The sequence below is a fragment of the Bos indicus genome, chromosome 21 (assembly GCF_029378745.1).
Source record: "Bos indicus isolate NIAB-ARS_2022 breed Sahiwal x Tharparkar chromosome 21, NIAB-ARS_B.indTharparkar_mat_pri_1.0, whole genome shotgun sequence".
NCBI classification, from domain to species: domain Eukaryota; kingdom Metazoa; phylum Chordata; class Mammalia; order Artiodactyla; family Bovidae; genus Bos; species Bos indicus.
Window position 1 is genome coordinate 47,065,180 of NC_091780.1, and position 23,490 is coordinate 47,088,669.

The 23,490-nt window shown below is 38.7% G+C and overlaps 1 protein-coding gene across 5 annotated transcripts in view; it reads right to left on the bottom strand.

Annotated features, from left to right (window-relative positions):
- Positions 1-23,490, bottom strand: part of SLC25A21 (solute carrier family 25 member 21) — a 538,464-nt gene that overhangs the window by 16,227 nt on the left and 498,747 nt on the right. For all 5 annotated transcript variants that reach the window (XM_070775474.1, XM_070775472.1, XM_070775473.1 and 2 more), the window contains one exon: positions 13,182-13,346. In XM_070775474.1, coding sequence (XP_070631575.1) covers positions 13,182-13,346 — 165 coding nt within the window. The remainder of the gene's footprint in view (positions 1-13,181; positions 13,347-23,490) is intronic.

A 23,490-nucleotide genomic window follows, 5' to 3' on the forward strand; every position in this document is an offset into this window, starting at 1 on the left:
AGGAGACTTACAAATGGCTGGCAAGCATATGAAGAAACGCTCAACGTCATTAATAGTCTGGGAGATGTAGATAATCTGGGAAATGTAAATCAAAAATACAGTGAAATCTCATTTCACATGTGTGACGATGGCTACTATAAAAAAACACAAAAGACATGTGTTGGTGAGAACACCAACCCTACCAACCTCTCCAATGTGGAAACACTGGAACACTTGTACATTGTTGACAGAAATGCAAAATGATGTAAGCTTTATAGAAATCAGTATAGAAGTTTCTCAAAAATTAAAAATAGAAGTATTATATAATCCAGCAACCCCACTTCTTAGTATTTCTCCAAACAAAATGAAATAAAAATCTCAGAGTAATATTAGTACTCCTATATTCATCATTGGAGCTTCCTGGGGGCTCAGTGGTAAAGAATTCACCTGCAATGCAGGAGATGTGGGCTTGATCCTGAATCAGGAAGATCCCCTGGAGAAGGAAATGGCAACCCATTCCAATCTTCTTGCCTGGGAAATCCCACGGACGGAGAAGCCTGGCAGGCTACAGTCCATGGGGTTGCAAAAGAATCAGATATGGCTTGTGACTAAACAACAACAACAAATTCATCATAGCAGTATTCACAACAGCCAAGATACGTATACAACCAAAATGCACATTGACAGATAAATGGATTAAAAATGTGGTATATATATACTGCTGCTGCTAAGTCGCTTCAGTCGTGTCTGACTCTGTGCGACCCCACAGACGGCAGGCCATCAGGCTCCCCCGTCCCTGAGATTCTCTAGGCAAGAACACTGGAGTGGGTTGCCATTTCCTTCTCCAATGCATGAAAGTGGAAAGTGAAAGTGAAGTCACTCAGTCGTGTCCGACTCTTAGCGACCCCATGGACTGCAGCCCACCAGGCTCCTCTGTCCATGGGATTTTCCAGGCGAGAGTACTGGAGTGGGGTGCCATTGCCTTTTCCAGTGGAATACTATTCATCTTTACAAAGAAGGAAATTCTGCAATATATAACAATATGGATGAACCTTGAGGGTACCATGTAAAGTGAAATAAGCCAGTCACAGACAAATACTGCATGATTCCACTTATATGAGATACCTAAAATTGTCAAATTCATAGAATCGAAGAATGAAACAATGGTTGCTGGGGTGGGGGAGGGGAAATGAGTTACAAATCAACAGGCATAAAGTTTCAGCTAAGCAAGATGAGTGAGTAAGCTCTAGAGATCTGCTGTACAACGCTACCTACAGACAACAATAATAAATTAAGCATTTAAAATTTGTTGTATGTAGATATCATGTTAGGTGTTTTTACCATAATAAAGTAAATTTAAAAAAATTATGGTAAAAAAGGTCACCTAGCCTAAGTAAAATATTTTTGATAGATCACATATTAATTATGTAAATGGATATTAATGTTGATAAAAAATCTATTCTGTTACTAAACATTTTCAACTAACTTCCATAATTTGTTCCAACTCTCATCAATCAGTAAACTTCCTTTGTTCCTAACCCACATTCCTCATGCATATGCCTAAGTTATTTTACTCCAGTTTTTTGCTCCCTTGCAAGGGCAATCAACTGTCACCATTCTCAATGTAATTCATCATGACTTAAAAGCCATTACTGCAATAACCTTTTATTCCACATGGTTAAAAATTATACTTCCTCTCAAATATTTGAGCAGTAGTAGTATTTCCCTATCTATAGATGAGTTTTATTTTTTTCCTCTAAATATTTTCTAATTTTCTCATAAAATATGGGACTTTAAACTGGAGCTGAGTAGCCTCACATGTTAGTGGCTATCATACGCATTGACTTCATTTTGTGATAGCAATGCAAAGTCCAACATTCATAATTTTCAAACATTATTTAATTCCCCTGCAAACCTTTTAAGGATAATGATAACATTTCATTTAACAAATAAGAAAACTGAGATACAGAGACAGGTATAATTTGTCAAAGAGACATGGCTAACTAGTAAGTATCAGAATTGGGAATTATATTCAGGTCTCTTATTAGAATTCTCTGGCTGTTTTCTTCACATTGCAATCTTGGATTAAATGCAGAGTTAAAGAAATATGTTTACCAGCCTCTGTTTGGGAAGATCAATGAATTTTCCTAACAGGACATACTGTTTATAGACTCCACAGCTTGACAAGAGACACTGATTTAGTTGTTTAGTTGTTGCTCATATCCGATTCTTTACAACCCCTGGAATGCAGCACATCAGGCTCCTCTGTGCTCCACTGTCTCCTAGAGTTTGCTCAAATTCATGTCCATTGAGTCAACAATGCTATCTAACCTTCTCATCCTCTGCCATCCCCTTCTCTTTTTGCCTTCAGTCTTTCCCAGCATCAGGGTCTTTGCCAACGAGTTGCCTCTTTGCATGAGGTGGCCAAAGTATTGGAGCTTCAGCTTCAACATCAGTCCTTCCAATGAACACTCAGGCCTGATCTCCTTTAGGATGGACTGGTTGGATCTCCTTGGAGTCCAAGGGATTCTTAAGAGTCTTCTTCAACACCACAGTTCAAAAGCATTAATTCTTTGGCACTCAGCCTTCTTTATGGTCCAACTCTCACATCCATACATGACTACTGGAAAAACCATAGCTTTGACCATACAGACCTTTGTTGGCAAAATGATGTCTCTGCTTTTTAATACACTGTCTAGGTTTGTGATAACTTTCCTTTCAAGGAGCAGTGTCTTTTAGTTTCATGGCTGCAGTCACCATCTGCAGTGATCTTGGAGCCCAAGAAAATAAAATTTGTCACTGCTTCCGCTTTTTCCCCTTCTATTTGCCATGAAGTGATGGGACCAGATGCCATGATCTTAGTTTTTGAATGCTGAGTTTCAAGCCAGCTTTTCCACTCTCCTCTTTCACTCTCATCAAGAGGCACTAATTAAGCGATCCCTAAACATTGGTGGCAGTAATGTTCCACAACCAAGTGGGAACATAAGACTCAAAATAGTTAACAATCAACACACTACCTATTTGTAACTAATTTAACCATCTAATCCAAACATACAGTAGTAAAGACTGTACCAATAATTTAAAGCAATGGCACTTAAGGAGTTAATATTCAGAGAGGCAAAAAATATCTTGATCAAGAGAAGCATGTGCCTCCTTTTTTAACCTTCCCTGGCAGGGACTCTGATGCCTTGGTTAGTGACTGGCCAACTGGCTGCTTGCTTGATAAACAGAGAACCTTCACCCATCTCACAGGCCTTTATGATTAGGGGCTGGCATCTTCAAGAAGACATTCCACACAGAGGTATGCCAGATGGAGGGGGTTAAGGAAGATGGGAAAAGCAGGATTTGTTAACTAGTGAGAACTAGGGGTGGTGAGGGAGACTGGCCAGAAAGCCTGCTGCTTCCTACAAGGCAAGGCTGAGCAAATTGCAGTGATGGGCTTCTCATTTAAGGGAGTTCAGCATGAATATATACATTCAAGTCCACTCTTAGAATCCTCTTATCTCATGTCAACCCAAATCACATTTCCTTTGCTGCAATTCACTTACCCTTTAATTCCTCTTGGTACCACACCAAATCTGAATTCCTCTCTGATTTTAGTTTTGAGTCATTTTTACAGAGTTCCTAACGACCCAGCTTAAAGTCACTATACCCTGCTTCCTCACACAACCTTAGAATGAGCACCCTGACAGGACCATTCTCTGTTCAGGACTGGCCTTGGATGATCCTAGAGTGGCTTTCATGTTGCTTGTCAAAAATTGCTAAACTGGGTTTGCCATTTGAAGAACTAAAATTACTGTTTAGAAGTGACTAAAAGAGAATGCTATAAAATGCTTTGGATAAGAAAATTAAAGACAATATGCTAGTCCTACAAGGAGTCACATGATTTTCGGGGTATCATAAAGTATTTCTTTGAAGAACTCTTTTATTCACCTCCCTCCTCCCGCAGTGGGTAAGGAAATTTTTGATGATGTGAATGTTATGATCATAACAAGAGCAATTCAAAAAGAATTGAACATTTTGATAAATCAATTAATTAGTGATTAGATTACATATAAACGTGGTCAAAACCAATTTTAATAGATCAATCTCACTATTTCTATAACTTTACAGATGGTCACATTAATTTTCTGCTTAATTCCATCCCTTTCATAGTACATCATCATCAATAATTGAAGGGTGATCGTGATGGAGTCCTTCGTTTGTCAAGGCCACAAGTAAGAGGTAATACAAACATAAAGCTCATGATGTATCCTTATAGAAGAAACAGCAGAAAACCCAGTCTGGTAATAAATTTCACTCCAAAGCCCAGAGCCTCTTAAAGGAAGGGGCTGTGCCATGTCACATTCATTCAGGTATACTGGACCTGACACATCATAGGTGTCTAATAAATGCTGTATCTCTCCTCTGTAAAGACATAATACACAAAGAACCAAGGTCTCAGAAGCAAATTGCAAAGGAGGTACCTACACAAGGCACCTGCACAACCACAAGGCAAATAATAGCAGCTTAGCACTGCCTTCCCACAGCTGGCTGCAGCTGTCATGAAAATGATGTGGTATGTCGAAATAGTTGCCTCCTGGTAACTGAGCAAGAAGGCAGACTGAGTGAGAGTGAACTGCCTTTTTTTTTTTTTTAAAGAAGAAATTTGCATGTTAGATGTTGTTAGTTTCAGTGAATGCAAGTCAACTAAAGTCAGCTCTCAGTATGCACCTTTCATTTTCTCTAATCTTGGCTCTCTTTTGTTGTTTTGTTCATAAACTTTTGTTGTTTAGTTCATAAACTTTGACAAAAACATTTTTTCCCCGATGTTATGGTATTGGGGTGTCTTGTCCCCCAGTGAAAATACCTCTATGGGAGCTTAATTAAAAGTTACAGTTGTTTCCATTCACAGATATCAGAAGAATCTATTACAGTGTTTGTTTTTTCTTCATGTGAGATAATTTGGGGAAATGCTAGCTCCTCACTCCACAGAAGGTCATTAAAATGAGATGATTTAATTGATAAGCATTCTTTAAGGAATGTGGAATATTCCCAAGATCCTATCCTTGTAGGGCTCTGGGCTTTGGAATGAAATCAAAGTCTTGTTAACTCAACATCTGATTGTAGCCATTCAGAAAATAGCCATGAAAATTCCTTTCCCCTCCTAAGATAATTGTTTTTTAAAGGGTTGTGATTTGTAAAATAATTGTAAAATAAAGGTCTTGCACACATAGCCAGAATTATGATACATACAATGTCAAAATGGGTTTGGGTTTAAGAATAACAGTTATCACTTTATTATTTCATATATATATATACAGACACATATATACATACCTCTAATATCTATTATTTATAAGTATCTCTCTATAAATAAATAAATGTAGAGAGATAATACCTTCTGAGAGTCAATTATATCACTGAGTATTAGCATAAAAAATGCAGGACAGTATTAATATGTTTCCTTGGGAACCCAGTAGGACTTTTCTGTTTTTGTGTATTCTATTCCTTGCCTTAATAAAAACACTGACCCAAAGGAAAACCAAGGAAAACTAACAAACCAGGATCCCAAAACAAAATTCTAAATGTTGAGAAGTCAGGACAAGGACACACTGAGAAGCTTTGAGGTGGAGTTGGGCACATGATCAAGAAGATGTCTTTGAACCAAGTTTACTTCATGAGGTTCTACTTCTGGACTTCTATACATGAGACTTTCCCATACCCGTTTAGTTGCACTAACATGACATGCCCCCTCAGTTAAATCACTGAAGGGGACTCAACTCCTTACCACCATGACTCAAACATTCTGGCCAGCTATCCTCTGCAGCTTCCACTGCCTCCGTCCCCTGGTTCACCCCAAACCAGCCACCCTCCTCCTCCCCATGCCTCTTTCTGCTTCTGTGCACTCACATATTCTATTCTCTCTGGTGTCTGCTCATCTTCTTCATCTTGGCCTGACTAAGCCTCATCCTTGAGCTGCAGCCTAAACATCTCTTTTGAAGGAAAGCCTTTCCTATATTCTCACCCTACCCTGCCATGGGTCTAATTAGGATCTTTGGTTGAACATTCCCACAGGTTCATAGTTGTCTTTCATGGCACTTATCACAATTGCCACAATTCAGTTCCCTGTATAATGACTTGTTTATTGTCTGTCTCCTTGACTAGAATGTAAACCCCATTAAGGCAGGAGCAGAGCTGACAGTGAGATGGTGCCTGGCCTCCAATGATAGATGTGCCATGAATACTTCTGGAATGAATGAATAGAAGGCACCCACTGAGAATCTAAAGCCACTTGCACCTCATTTCCATCCACTTGGGTGGTACCTGACGGGAAACTTTTGGGCCTGAGGTTTATTTAAGAAAGTGCCTGAACCCCTGCCCTGCTCCCCTCCCCCAGGCCCTCCTCCCCCTACAACACATGCACCACCGCCACCCCCCCAACCCCGCCCCAAGGGAGTCTGTGAAAACTGCCAATGAAAGATACCACTTTTTACCACAGAATCTTGTCACATGTCCTGGAATTTTCTAGATAATATATACTTGTAGTTTTACCCCAGTGGTTACCAGAAAGGAGAGTTGTTCTTAATGAAACTTTAATGCTCTTGGCCTTCCCATTACCGGATGATTGGTAAGACTAATGATCAAGTAAGAGAGAATCAGAAAAATAAATGGTCATAAATTAAATCCTACTATGATCTAATCCTACTGAGATTCTTCTTTTCAAAATATAAACAGCTCTGTCTAAGTTCTCCTCTGGAACCCAAAGGTGCATTTGTCATTCTGCTCAGTGCACACCTTAGGGAAGGACAGAGCTCTAAATCATGAAACCAACACATTCCCACATTTCTTCTGATAAACTGAAGTGTGTCTGGCACCACCCTCAGACTTTCTACAGAATTTACAAAACAAAGAAAATGTTAAAAATCAAAAGAGAAACATTTGTGTTGCTTAAAAGGCAATCTTTTCTGAATATTACCTTATGAGAAAATAAAGTGTTTGACTTAATGCTGTCCATAGTAAAACGACCACAGGGACAGGTCTAAATGGTTTATTAAGTAAGAAAGATTGAACTTATGAAAAATTGTTCTCTCCTAGAATATTTCTAACCCACACATGTAATTTATATTATGGCAGAATTCAACACAAAAGGTCTATTGTTTTTGGCAAAACAACCTGCAAACATGCTTAATTAGGATGCAAACTAAAAGCAGTTAATACTGTTGGCAGCCATGTGCTTTAGACAGCAGTTTCTACTCTTATCATTATTTTACTTATGGAAACATAGGAAAAGCAGTAAACATGGAACTAGAAGACAAAAGTTATCAAAGCAATGTAACATTTAAGTTTTAGGATTCCCATTTGTGTGCCACCATCACAAATAAAATGCTTTGAACACCCTATCTAGGAATGAAAATGAAATAAATTGGTTTTGCAATGAAAGCTTACCTTCATTAATATTTTAAAAAGATGTCAGTGTTTAAAGTAATCAATATGTATTTCTAGAAGGCTTTACTTTGAGATGTGATGGCCTCTTTCTGAGAAGGGATAATTCTTTATACTGACATTGCATTCCATTTACTGAAAGATGAAAATGAATGTCGCCATTAAATGAATTCCATGGTCACTTACTATTCAAAGCAAACATTTCTATTGTAGCCATCTATTCAATATCTTATAGGAACATCTACGTTTTCAAACTGGTAATGCCCAGCTCTTCCAGGGTTATGTCTTATAATTCTTTGTTTCTATGGATCAGAGACTAAGGAGGTGAAAAGGGAGGACCAGTTTCCAGGTCTGAATGGGGTAAAAGTAGAATCTGGTTACACTGACTGGATAGTCTACCAAGTTCACTTATTTAAATTTTAGTAACCATTTTAAAGTGACAGTTTATGTGTGACACAAGTCAAGGTAAGATGCAGATGTAGCACTACAAGGAATAGCAGAACGAGTTCTCCCTCCGGTTCTTTCCTTCCCTCTGCTGTATTGCTGCTGCTGCTAAGTCACTTCAGTCATGTCCGACTCTGTGCGACCCCATAGACGGCAGCCCACCAGGCTCCTCTGTCCCTGGGATTCTCCAGGCAAGAATACTGGAGTGGGTTGCCATTACCTTCTCCGCCCCCTGCTGTATACCTTCAGATGGATTATGTCAGTAACTTTCACCTTGGGGCCTTTACTTACTGTTTCTATTTCCTCACCTGAAAATGTCAGTCATTGTGACAAGGATCAGGCAAAATCATGGAGTTTACAAATATGATTTTAGTAGTACAGAATGGCATAGGAGGTCAGGATATCTCAGCGAAACATGAAAAAGGAATCTACCAGAGATCATCAATCTGAAGAACTAAAGTTAAAAACTTCAGGGTGGATATCTGACCTGAGTTATCTGAACTCACTGTTTCAAGTTCTTATTTTAACTCTGTAGACACAGAGTTGAATAAAATGTGAAAAAGTTAACTAGGTACTCTATAAGATTATATTAAAATTTTCACTGATTTATTTCCTATTATAAAATTTATACAGGCTTCTTGTAGAGGCTTCCAACAGCTCAGAATGCTATAAAGAAAAAGTACTTTTCCTGCACTATGCTTTTTCTTACACTTCCCTCCCCGCCAACTTAACACACACACACACACATGCACATGGCTCTTGACTTCCACTCCTCAGATATGATCATATGGACAGTTTCTTATAAAATCAAATACTTTGAAAATGGAAAATATTGGTAGACAGCTTATAAAGTTTAGAAAATATTAAAGAAAAATCTAGAATTATCTCATGCCAGTCAGAGTTGGTGAAATCTCAAATTCCCTTGGGACAACAGAATGAACAATTTCTGGGTGAGGAAACTGAAACAACAATCCTGTAAACAAACTGTCCGGAGTGTATGGCTGGAGCTGTCCTAGAGCGAAGACGGAAAAAAGCCTTCAAGGAACACCACCTCCTCCTCGTGGTTAACAACTTGATGACGTTCTTCAACATGTTTTAATGATTATCATACCTTCCCCTGCACAAAGCATTGATTTATTATGGTTTAAATTTAAAGAATACTGGTTTCCCAGTTCTGAATCAGGCTTAGATTACAGAACACATAAAATCAATGACTTTGTTCTAGGCAAAAAACCCCTAGAAAACAAAACCCACAACGAACCCCACAGTGTTCATTTAAGTGCAAAAGGAACAGTTCTGGGGAAAAGCTCTTCACACTGTTCTGCATGCTGACTGTCTCCACTACCCTCCTCGCTGCCCTACTTCTCCCCGTCCCTGTCAGCAGCAGCCCCCACGCCTAACACTTCCACAGCACCTTAAAATTCACAAACTTCACTTGCTATTTATTTTAATCCTCAAAACCATTTTGTCAGGTAGAAAGAACACTCTTTGCTTTTCAATTTACAGATTTAAAATACTCAGATGCTCAAAGCGTTACAGTGATTGGCCCATGATCATTCTCCAGAAAATGAATGTTCAAGTGCCTGTGCCTCTGTTTCTGCTTTGCAAATAAGATCATCTATACCACTTTTCTAGATTCCACATATATGCATTAATATATGATATATATGGATACCAAGGGGAAGGAGGGAAAGAGGAATTGGGAGATTGGGACTGACACATACACGCTATTGATATAAAATAGCTAACTAATGAGAACCTGTATAGCACAGGGAACTCTACTCAGTGCTCTGTGGTGACCTAAACGGGAAAGAAATCCAAAAAAGAGGAGGTACATGTATACATATAGCTGATTCACTTTGCTGTACAGTAGAAACTAACACAACACTGTAGGGCAACTACACTCCAATAAAAACTAAAAAAAAAAAAAAAAAGTATGCTCGCCTTGGGTATACCGATGACGTCTGGCTGTCTGTCTCCATCTTAGGGCCCTCCTCTCAAGATTCCACACGCAATCACTGCCTCAATGTCTGTACTTTGGAGTTCAAACGTAGTTAAATCAGTTTTCCAGGCTCAGGAAATAATTTTTTCCCCAAATTTGTTCTTTTTCAAGGGTATTCTTTCCCAATCAATGGCACCATTATCCTTCTAGTTGTTCAAACCCCAAACCTAGGAATCATCCCCACCCACCACTCTTTTATCAACATGCACACAGACTCCATCACCACATCCTACAGATTCTGGCTCAAATCGACCCACTTCTTCTTTTCTTCACCATGAATACTAGTTCATGACCCCCGCATTGCATATAACAATCATTTCCATGTTATACTCTGTCTTTTGCTCACTACCCCACTCTACCCATTTTCCACGCTGCAGCCAGAATTATCATATAATTCCCCTGCTTAAAATCTTCTGTTGGCTTCCCAGTGCTCTTCAGATAAACAGAAGAATCCTTAGTGTGGCCTATAAGGGCCAATATAATCTGAACCCTGTGAACTGGCAAGATAAATGAGCTCTTTCCATAATTTCAGAATACTATGATGTCTTTTAACTAATAAATACATGTTTAAGCTTCTGCTTTTTTCACAACGTGTAAAATTTAATAACTTAAGTGTATTGATTAATTGTTAAATGAAGTTTGTATTTGTGGACTTTTTTAAAGCATTAGTAACATACAGTCAGGCTTCCCAGATGGCTCAGTGGTAAAGAATGTGCTCATCAATGCAGGAGACTTGGGTTTGATCTTTGGGTTAGGAAGATATCCTAGAGAAGGAAATGGCAACCCACTCCGGTATTTTTACCTGGGAAATCCCATGGACAGAGGAGCCCGGCAGGCTACAGTCCACAGGGTATCAAAGAGTCAGACACAACTGAATGACTAAACAACACAACACATAATCATATATAAATCTTATTGATCTTTCTGAAATTCTTCCTTAGATATAACCAAATTCATATTATTATGATAATATATGCATTAAAATAATGCACAAATAAATGTAATGAGATATATATTATTATATAATATTTGTAAATTATATCATTCATTTCATTGTGTGTAATTTCTATTTGCTTCAAGCCTTTGGATAGCTAGAGAAAGAGGTATGGACATTTCTCCCACATTGTATGAATCACTCAGCTCAGAGTTTAAAAAAACATCAGCTTCACGGGTGTGTGGCTTGTGCAGTTGCCCAGAGCCTGCACTTAGAGGAGCCCCATGCTTGGTTTATTGCTCCACAATTTTTTGTATGCATGCTCAGTCGTGTTTGGCTCTTTGCGATCCCCTGGACTGTAGGCCACCAGGCTCCTCTCTCCATGAAATTTTTCAGGCAAGAATACTGGAGTGGGTTGCTATTTTACTCTTCCAGGGGATCTTCCCAACCCAGGGATCAAACCAGTCTCTTGCATCTCCTGCACTGGCAGGCAGATTCTTTACCACTAGCGCCACCTGGGACACTACGGTTGCTGTCTTGAAATTGGGTTGTTTTTTTTCTGTTTTTTGACCTTACCATGCCAGTATGCAGGATCTTAGTTCCCTGACCAGGGATAGAACCCATGCCCCTTGCAGTGAAAGCATAGTGTTTTAACCACTGGACTGCCAGGGAAGTCCCTTGAAATTCTTAGTTTTTTAAAATTAATTTATTTTAATTGGAGGCTAATTACTTTACAATATTGTATTGGTTTTGCCATACATTGATATGAATCAGCCATGGGTATACATGTGTTCCCCATCCTGAAGCCCCCTCCCACCTCCCTCCCCATCCCATCCCTCAGGGTCATCCCAGTGCACCGGTCCTGTGCACCCTGTCTCATGCATCGAACCTGGACTGGCAATCTATTTCACATATGATAATATACATGTTTCTATGCTATTCTCTCAAATCATCCCACCATTGACTTCTCCAACCCAGTCCAAAAGGACTTAATTTTTGAACGTTTTCATTTTGCCCTGGGTTCCACGGATTATTTAGCCTGTTTCTGCTAAAAGCATTTTTTTAATATATTGAAAGTTGAACTCTCTCATGTCATCCAGGACCAAAGTATTTATTGCACTCTATTTCTATATTTCATGAGCCCAACAGGAGAAGGACACTGAGGACCGCCAGTGTCAGAACTGTCACTCATTGGGGAAATCTATCTATTCTGTGGTTATTCATTGATTTCAGATGAACAAAACATGAGCTTATGCTAAATAAGTGAGATTTCTGGTTAACAATTTTGGCTAATGAGTGAGACAACGTCAATGGAAAGTTAATTGGGAACATGCCTTGGATTTAGCTGTTACTTGGAAGATCCCTTGGAGAAGGGAAAGGCTACCCACTCCAATATTCTGGCTTGAAGAATTCCATGGACTGTATAGTCCATGGGGTCACAAAGAGTCAGACACAACTGAGTGACTTTCACTTTCACTTTTTGAGATAAGTACTGACCTAGATTAAAAGGGATAACTGGAAAAAAACAAGTACAACCAACATTACTTTACCAAATCAGGTGACAGCCATATCAGGAATATTTTTATGCTTTATAAAAAGTTCTTCAATATTTTTGTACTAGGCAAAATGAAGAACTGAACTCCTGTGGGAAAATACCTGCATGTGAAAAATGTTTCCCCATTTGGTGCTTCCAGAATTACATATTTGATTGCAAGCAAGCACTATGATGGTGGGAGAAAAGTTTGTGATGCTGTAGTGAAAGATGCTCATTTTAAATCACATGATGTGCTACTTTTATTTTATCAAAGTGGAAAGGCTGCTGACATACGTGAGTTACTATTAAAAATTATTATTGTTATTTCATGTCAAAAGTGAATGATCCTAGAAGAGTTAATTTAATACTTACCCTAATTAACTTAGGTAAATTTTAAAATTACTATCTATATAAGATTTAAATTTTAGGCTGATAACTTTCTTTCATAAACTCAAAACGTATTTAGACTGAAAATTTCAACTTTGAAAAAGTTATACTTCTGAGATAAAAATTAAGTAATAACAGTTTCTAGAAATTCCTATTAGTGATAAATGTGAAACATTCAGGTATAATCGCGTATTCTTCAAGAAGAATAATTTTGGTGTCAGACTTGGTTTCAGAGGTCTGCTTTGCTCTTTATTATGTGACTCTGGGCAATTTACTTGATCTTTCTAACTAAGTTTTAGTTTCTGAATTCAAAATAAAGATAACAATACTCAGTGAACAAGGCTGATGTGAGGATCAAACTAGGTAACAGATGTAAGAGTTCAGCACAGTGACTTGGAAGGATAAACACTCTACCTATGTAGCTACCATCATTGATAGGATTTTTCCTCCAGGATTTGAACCTATGAAATAGTTACCTTATTGACAGGAATAATGTTTTTGACATTGAAGTAGAAGCCAAAATAAACCATATTGAAAACTCCATGACGTCCCAAAGTTGCTGTAAATCCTTTGTTGAGGCCTCCGAGTCCCAAACCTTCCTTCTTAATGATGTGTCTTGCATAACTCATGGTGGATGGTTGCTGAAGGAGAGAGGAGCAAAGCCAGAAAGGTCATCTTTGGGACCATGAAACAGAGAAAATTACCATTTCAGCTTCCCTTCAAGCCCAGAATTTTTAGGGACCTCCTCCTCCAAACATGAATTATCATGCCTAGATTCATGCTTTTTAAAATTAGGAAACCCCAAATGTAAACAAAATTGCATGCATGACAACAGGACTTAAAAGGAAGATTGTTGGTGAAGAAAAAATACCTTTGGTGGAATTAGTGAAACTAATGTCAGATAATGACTAGCATCATTTTCAACATGTCAATAGTTGCATCCAATTCTGGATCATCCACACTAATGGAGGGGATTAGCCATGAAGATAAACTAGAAATCCATAACCATGCATAATCCAAAAGGAATGTATATTTGGCTCCTGAATCCAGTATATTTACCTTCCTAATTATGTTTTTCTAAAGCCAATGTTACAATTAGTCTTGATTCCATTGCCTCAATAGTTTAAACTGGCGTTAGGTTAGAAATCAGCCATGGATAAATAGCAGTTGATTGTAGATTTCCTCAAGAAAGTGGGCAATTAGTGTGTGTAACACTTGCTGTGATAAATGATAAATCAATGGTGTTGAGAGGACTGGGTTACTTTTAATTTACTTCTTTCTAGCCTTTGACTGATTACCCAAGGTTGAAATACCTTGACTGCTAGAATCCAGTCTATGCTCCTTTTGGAAATTGCTAAAGAAATCACTGCAGTTTGCTCTGAGGTTTATAATTCATTACAATACAATTACAACAATTCACATGAGTTTTTAAATAAGGTTGAGTGACTGTTTCCTTTTTTGGAGGTACAGCACAAAGGATATCTCTCCCTCTTAAATTTTGAATACTGAATAGCAAATAAGGGGAAATGTTCAGCGTTTAATTTTCTTTTTTTTTTTTTTCCCTATAAGGCAAGCACTGACATGACATTTGTTTGAAATTTCACTGGAGCAGGTTGCTGGAGTGGTCATGGCAGTCTGATGTACTTACTAAAAGTGTTTTCTTACCATATGCAATTAAGGCTGTGTCAGCCAAACAGAACAGGACAGATTCAATCAAGGCTTTTCATCCAACTTGTATTTGTAGCTTAGGTAATTAACCTGATACATTTAAATGAGTTTGTTTATAGAGTAAAATCCTATAGCTTTTACTGGTAAATGTTTTAGAAACTCTAGCTACAATTCTACACTCGACTTCTTTTTTTCATTTAAGAGGATTAATGACAATATATTAATCCTAAGAAAGCCCTTTTTTGTGACATGAAGGAAAAAAAAACACATAGGAACACATCTTAAAACAATAAAAGCCATTTCATAGAGGAAAACAAAAAATCTCAGAAGGTTAAAATTCATTCTCTCTGCTACACAATGAGATTTTGTTGTTGTTGTTGTTGTTGTTTTTGTTCTGGCACATTAACTATCAACTTAAATTATTTATTTTGGTTTTCAAAGGAGACTTGAGGACAAGTTCAGCCACAGTTCATTTCTGTTGGAAAGATTCCGAAGGTGCTGAGCAGGCTTCTGGGCACTGTGCTTGTGTTCTGAGAAAGGCAGCCTAGACGGCCGAGGAAAGCAGAGAGGCAGTTTTCCTGGGGATGGGAGAAACAGGGTAGAAGGGAGGCTGCCTGGGTCCACACTGGCCAACACCAGCTCTTCCTGCTTCTGGCCTAAGCTTTCTCTACATCCTCACCCACTCCCAGCACCTGAGAGCAGGAGAGACGGGGAGCTTAGAGATCATCTAGATTCTTCAGCAACAGAGGAACCAATGGCTTTAATTGAAAGTACAGATCAACATGTTTTCTAAGATCATGGCATCCAGTCCCATCACTTCATGGCAAATAGATGAGGAAAAAGTGTAAGCAGTGACAGATTTTATTTTCTTGGGCTCCAGAATTACTGCAGATGGTTACCAAAGCCCGAAATTAAAAGATGCTTGCTTGGAAGGGAAGCTACGACAAACCTAGACAGCATATTAAAAAGCAGAGATATCACTTTGCCAACAAAGGTCCATATAGTCAAAGCTATGATTTTTCCAGTAGTCATGTATGGATATGAGAATTGGACCATAAAGAAGGCTGAGGGCCGAAGAATTGATGCCTTCAAGTTGTGGTGCTGGAGAAGACTCTTGAAGAGTTCCTTGGACTGCAAGGAGATCCAAGCAATAAATCCTAAAGGAAATCAACCTTGAATATTCATTGGAAGGACTGATGCTGAAGCTGAAGCTCTAATACTTTGGCTGCTGCCGCTGCTGCTAAGTCGCTTCAGTCGTGTCCGACTCTGTGCAACCCCATAGATGGCAGCCCACCAGGCTCCCCCGTCCCTGGGACTACCTGATGCAAAGAGCTGGCTCATCGGAAAAGACCCTGATGATGGAAAAGACTGAGGGCAAAAAGGAGAAGACGGTGGCAGAGGATGAGATGGTTAGATAGCTTTACCACCTCAGTGGACACCAATCTGGGCAAACTTCAGGAGACAGTGAAGGAAGGGAAGCCTGGTGTGCTGTAGTCCATGGGGTCAAAAAGAGTCAGACACAACTTAGCGACTGAAAAACAACAAAGATGTTTTTAATCATTTTAAACTATAGTGTGCTAAACCATCAAAATGAAAAGAGAGGACTTCTATTAGGTCTTTTTAAAATGAATTTTTATTGGAGTATAGTTGATTTACAATATTGTGCTAGTTTCTGTTACACAGTAAAGTGAATCAACAATACATATATCCACTCTTTTTTAGATTCTTTTCCCATATAGGTCATTACAGAGTACTGAGTAGAGTTCCCAGTGCTATACAGTAGGTTCTTATTATCTATTTTATAAATAGTAATGTTGATATGTCAATCCAAATAACATTTACTGAGGGCTAACTGCCTGATTTCCACCAGTTTGGGTGTTTGGTGGACATGGGAAAATGTAACACATGGATTTTGACTCAAGTGCTTTGCTGAATTTGAACTCAGTTGTGAATAATTACGCAAATCAGAGGGTGGTTAGAAATAGGGGTCAGGGCCAGACAGTCCCAGCTTTGAGTCCCAGCAATACCATTTGCCAGGTTAAGCAGGTATTTAATTCTCTGGTTTATTCTCACTTCACTCATCTGTAAAATAAGGATAATAATAGAATCATCCTCATAGGATTGTTGGGATGATAAACAAGTCAATGAACTTTGCCCTGTGTAAGCATTTACTATACATTAGCTGTTAATAATAATGGCAATTATGATAATAATAAAACTAGTTATCATAGTAAAATAACAGGTAATTCCTTTTGGTGGCTGAAGACAGTGACAACCAAAAGGTGGAGGCTGATGTGAGGGAGAGAAGCAAGTAGTAGAAGCAAGGCCATCACACGGGAGCAAACTCTGAGAATGGAGAAGCACACTGACTGGTCCTCCACCTCACACAGTGTATTTACACCCTAGAGGGCACATACATGCAGGTTACCAGGTACCTGCAACACAAGAATTGCTCATTAGTGTCAGCCATCATCACAGATGTTTGATACTTTACATATATCGTCTTACTTAATCCTTTCAACAAGTGTATGGGGTGGGTATTATCATTACCTCCACTTAACAGATGAGGAAATTAAGCTACTTGCTCAAGATCACAAAGTGGAGGTTCCAGAACTCAAACTGAAGCTCCTCAGACTCAAAGTTCATGTTTTAATACTCTGCATGGTTTTGTCATCTGAACATATCTGGTTGCCCCTCTTAACAATCTGTAAGATGGGCAGCAGGTATATTCTCTGTATTTTACAGGTGAGAAACCAAGGATTGAGTAATATTTTAAGGGGAAAAGACTGAAAAATGGCTTAAGCAGAATTCTACATCTCAACCAATGGTGCTGTCATCCTTGTTGACTCATTCTTGTTATGCATATGCTGTAAGATTTTCAGAGTTTGCTAATCCAACTGATGCAGGTAATAGATAAAATACAAATATATATTTCTGGCAACTTGGGACCTTGAGATAAAGAAAAATTTAAACTCTAATTCTCATAAGAATTAGAAGTGCCCTTTTTGCTTCATTCAGAGACATTGTATCACACATGTAAGCAAATATTTAATTAGAAAGGCAAAACCTGACTTCCACTAGGATGCTTAAATAGGAAAATATAGAATCATTTTGACTAGATCTCTGTAAACACAAGGAATTTTACTAAACTTATTTGATTACTGGGCTTCCATTTCAAAACAAAATGGTGACTGATTAGCATCATCAGCCAAATGATTCCAATACTATCCAACCCAGCAGGTCACCCACCAATTCAGTTTCCTCCCAATATTTAGATTCACTACAATTTTCATATTTAGTTACTGGCTGTGGCCCAAATTGCATTCTAAGTTTCCTAGATATACTTTTCATTGACTGCACCAGAGCTTCGAGTGTGGAAGAATAAGTGAGTCAGAATGTAGCTAATATTACCATATCACACTGCTCTCCACATTGGTTTAGAAAAATCTTCAGTTCATTGGTACCTGCCAGAAGTACTTCCATGTGAAGGAACTCAGAGACTAACTCTGATGTTAGCTATTGCCAATTGCTAATCCTGGGAACTCCCTGTTCCTTCATGCGTTCATTTATTCAACAAGCACCTACTGAGCCCGACAAGGTACCACGCACTGTATTAGCCATCTAGTACGGTACTTTGCTCATATTCTGGAAACAAAAATATTTTTATCTTGCTTTTTATTTGGAGAGATATACTGAAAAATATTATATCTATCCATGAGAATATTCTATAATGATTATGAACTATGAAATAGAATTTCTGTAATTGTTGCAATACTATGGAAAACAGTATGGAGTTTCCTCAAAAAACTAGAAATAGAACTACCACATAACCCAGCAATTCTACTCCTGGGAATTTATCTGAAAAAATAAAAATAAAAAATTGAAAGATACAGGCACTCCAATATTTATAGCAGCACTGTTTATAACAGTCAAGATATGGAAGCAACCTGTATCCATCAACAGACTAATAGTAGATGAATAAGACTTGGTATACCCTGAGAAATCACCTCATACCTGTCAGAATGGCTAACATCAAATAGAACACAAATAGCAAACACTGGAGAGGATGTGGAGAAAAAGGAACCCTCATAAACTGTTGGTGGGAATGTAAATTGGTGCTATCAGTATGGAAAACAGTATGGATGTTTCTCAGAAAAACTAAAAATTGAACTATCACATGACCCAGAAATTCTACTCCTGGGTATATATCTGAGAAAAACAAAACACTAATTCTAATAGACACATGCACCCCTTGTACACAGCAGCATTACTTACAATAGCTAAGGTTCGTAAGCAACCTAAGTGTCCATCAACAAATGAATGCATAAACAAGATATGGCACACACACACACACACACACATAAACAGATGCAATGGAATAATACTCAGCCATGAGAAAGATTGAAAGTTGCTATCACTTATATATGGAATCTGAAAAATAAAGTAAAAAAGTGAGCATAGAAAAAAGAAACAGACTCAGGTACAGAGAACAATCTAGTGGTTACCAGTGGGGGAGGGGCTGGGGGAGGGTAAGATAGAGGTAGGGGATTAAGAGGTATAAACTATTGTGTAAAAGGTAAATAAGCTACAAGGATATATTGTATAATACAAGGAATACAGTCAATATTTTATAATAACTATAAATGGAGTATAACCTTTAAAAATTGTGAGTCACTATGTTGTATACTTGCAATTTATATTGTACATCAACTATACCTCAGTTTAAAAAAAGATGTGCTATACATACACAATGGAATATCACTCAGCCATAAAGCAGACTGAAATTCTGCCATTTGCAGCAATGTAGATGGATAAAGAAATTATCGTGCTTAGTGAAATAAGTCAGACATAGAAAGACAAATAATGTATGATATTACTTAAATGTAGAATTAAAAAAATAATACAAATGAATGTATGTAACAAAACAGAAACAGACTCACAGATATAGGAAAAAACCAATGGGTATCTATGGGGAGAGGGGAGGGGAAGGGGTAACATTAGGGATATAGGATTAAGAGATACAAATTACTATGTATAAAATACATAAGCAACTAGGATGTATTGTACAGCACAGGGAATTACAACCATTATCTTGTAGTAACTTTTCATGAAATATAAATTGCAAAAATATTAAATCACTATGCTGCCCGCCTGAAGCACAAAAATATTTGAAATCAATATGCTTCAATAAAAAATTCTTTTAAAAATTAAAAGTCCTTGAAAGTATTAGTTGCTCAGTCACATCCAACTTTTTGCAATGCCATGGATGGTAACATGGAGCCTGCAATGCCAGGCTCCTTTGTCCTTGGGGATTCTCCAGGCAAGAAAAGTGTGGAGTGGGTAGCCATTCCCTTCTCCAAGGGATCTTCCCAACTCAGGGATCGAACCTGTATTGCAGGCAGATTCTTTACCATTTGAGCCACGAGGGAAGCCTAAAAGTTCTTAAAAGACTAAAGTAAAAGAGAAGATCTGGTGTTTAAACAATGCTCCCTGGCACCACTCTAGGGCCCTGATTCCTTCCTGAGAACCCAGAATCACCAACATATCACTGAGATGACTTATGGCAGCCCGAGCTATTTTTCCTGGAGTTTTTCCATCAAGGACTGGCCATAGTTGGCTCTGATTACCTTGTGAGATCACGGACAGAGGTTTCAGGCATTGTTCCTTGGGTAAATAGTTATCAGAGCATGGCCAGTAGGCACAGGCATGGGGTGTGTGTCAGAGAGAGATTTCCTCTCTCTCTAAAGTGAGAGAAGAGCGCTAGGCACACCATGTCCAAAGACAGCATGCTCCACGTGCATCTCTTTACCTGCTTCCCACGGCAAGGGGAACTTGGGTGCATTTTAGAGCCAATGGGATAAGGATGTTGCACTGGACTTCATCACATGACTAGAAAGCAAACCGGATATCTTTATACAAAGAAGTGAGTGTCCATATCTGGCCTTAAGAAAAATACTGCTTTGTTAAAAAGAGGACATCCAGTTGCTACACTTAGGTAGGAAAAATTCCTTCGCTCAATTAGGAGATAGATCACATAAGCCCTTTGTTCCTCGAAGTCTTGAAGCATTTTCATAAATTAAAGAAAAAAAAAAGCCCCTTCCTTTTATTTGAGAACAAAATGTAAAAGAAGAGGAATTGGGCTCAAAAACCCCACAGTTACACATCTCTTTTTGCTTAGGTATTACACTAATTCGTCACTGCAGTTTATTTTACTAGGGCATGATTATGGACAAAAAGACATCCAAAATGTAATTATATTCTTTCTAGAATTTAGATTTGATGAGCAGGCCTATTTTTCAACAATCTGTGAGTGGAAAATAATTTGCTTTAAACAAACTCTTCCAGATGCTGAGCTACGTCAACACCACGTTGCTGCCCAATAACTGTCTGGAGGAACACAGGGCCTCCAGGTGATGAGATGTTGACCCTGTGCTTTGCCCGAGCATCGCTGGCAGAGCAGGAGGGAAGGAGGCTGGACTGTGGGCACAGACGTGCCTGGCAGCATGGAAGGACCCGTTTGCTTTTTCATGGTTCCCCAAACATTTGTGATTTCCCCTTAAGCATATTCATTACCCACATTTCTTTATCCCAATGAAAACAGTGTTGTTTCTTGAAGGAGACGTCTGTGTTAGTGCTCAGTTCATTGGAGCTAATAACTGATTAGGTTTTATTTCCACTCCCTATAAAGTCACCAACCTTACAGGGCAATGGGAGGATTTGATATCAGGTGTGTGGAAGGACCCACAGAATTTACCAGAGCGATTGGATTGGAGTGTGGGAGTGACAGAAATCATCAATTATTTTTTCTCCATATAGCTCTGTATTATGTAATTTGTGAAAAAAGTTACTTTGGTAATTTATAAAAATTGTATAAATTTTAAAACTCAAATAAAGGAAGAAACACGTGAGGCATCCAGCACAGAATCTGGCATCTAATGCATGTTCTGTAAATGGTAGCTATTATCATTACTTCAAAGTCTCAATTCTGAAAGCAAAAACCTAGGGTTTCTGGCACAGCCGAACGTAAGACTGAGATCTATTTTCTGTAAATGATAATAGAGAGGCAACTTGGCTGCTGCCTTAGGTATTGCTGAAAGATAACTATATGAAAGGATTCGTACACATAATTCACTTTTCTGCCCACAAGGATCATAGACTGGAAAGAAATAATTTAGGTACTGAACAGCTTCCAGGCAGGATTTCACAGAGTAATGCAGGAAAAATTTGAACTTAACTCAATACATCATCATGAATGTTGACATGCCCTTGAAGCTGGCTTCTCACACTATCTGAAAATAGAGCCACACGTTCACTCTCTATGTAACTCAACTCCTCTCTTTCTTGAAAGCGAGGATCACAAAGTATCATCCTATTTGCTTTGTGTTGTGTCTACATAACACAACTAAGCTTAAGCATGTGTTCATTGCCTACGAAGAAAATAATCACTAAGCTTTGTGACACTGCTGCTGCTGCTGCTACTAAGTCGCTTCAGTTGTGTCCGACTCTGTGCGACCCTAGAGACGGCAGCCCACCAGGCTCCCCCGTCCCTGGGATTCTCCAGGCAAGAACACTGGAATAGGCTGCCATTTCCTCCTCCAATGCATGAAAGTGAAAAGTGAAAGTGAAGTCGCTCAGTCATGTCCGATTCAGCGACCCCATGAGTCCAGCCTACAGGCTCCTCCATCCATGGGATTTTCCGGGCAAGAGTACTGGAGTGGGGTGCCATTGCCTTCTCCATTTGTGACACTGTACCTGACCTAATTGGTCTCTAATAGATAACTAGGCTTCCCTGGTAGCTCAGTGGTAAAGACTCTGCCTGCCAGGGCAAGAAACACGGGCTCAATCCTGGATTGGGAACATCCCCTGGAGAAGGAAATGGCAGCTCGCTCCAGTATTGTTGCCTGGGAAATCCCAAGGACAGAGGAGCCTGGTTGGCTATATAGTCCATGGGGTTTCAACAAGTCAGATATGCTTAGAGACTAAACCACAACTGCAGATTATTAAGTTCCCAGGATACAGTGTATAGAGCTATATTTAATGGTGTTATCCCAAACCAGAATCAAACCCTGAACTAATTAAAAAAAAAAATCCCTATCTTTAGAGTCTATCATTGATGACACATTTGCTATTAGTTCATTGATCCTTAACTTTTATCATAGAGCTCAGGTGGAAGACTATTCTCTTCTTGAGCTGAACATCTTCAAAGACTAAATAGAGGTGAAGCAGGCTTTTGCAATTTCCTAAAGGCTGAGTTTCATACTTGGGGTGAGAATGATTATGTTCATATGTAACATAGATAAAAATGACAGAGTAGAAGGAAAACCTGTGCCCCATCCACACATCAGAGGCAAATCCTATAGACCTCAAGGGAAGGAAAACATAACCCGTTAGCCAAATAATAACTTTGAAGTCGATTTCAAAGTGGAGAGAAAAACTGGGAAACAATTCATACAAGATTTTGCTCCTGGGGAGAAATTCACATTTTCCAGGCTAGCAGAGAGCATGCCAGTCAAACACCACTTGCCTTAGCACAAGTGATAGGGGACTTCTTACATGTGTATAGAAAAAAAATGATACACTAGTTAGGAGGGAGCAGGGTCTTATAAGGACAATAAGCTATAAAGTCACACTTTTGGCAAGACTGGGTATACAAACCCTCTCCAATAGAGAAATCCTCTGGCAAGTATAATCCTCAGCCAAAAAGACTACAAACCAGAACAACACTTTGCTTGGGTTTAGTTTGAAGGACGGGGGGAAATTTGGGTCTATCCCGATTTTATCTGAACATGTTTTTACACCCACTGAACCAAACCAGAGCATGACAAAGCTGTGATTACTTTGCTCCCCACAGAAGGTCAAGCATATTTAAATTAGAGACCGGTTTTCTTTATTCACTGTGAATTTTAAGATGCTGGCCAAGATTCTGGTATTGGAATTGAAAGAAGTGTGGCAGGGATTATAGTCTTTGACTGATATGGTGGTAATTTTAAAAGTGGAGGCAAGACAAGCACACCTATTGAAATAGTTTATACAGAAGCTGGAAGGATATGAGGGAAATATCAGAAACCGAATTAACCACAATTTCCTTGAAATTTCTAGAATAGTTTAGGGCTAACC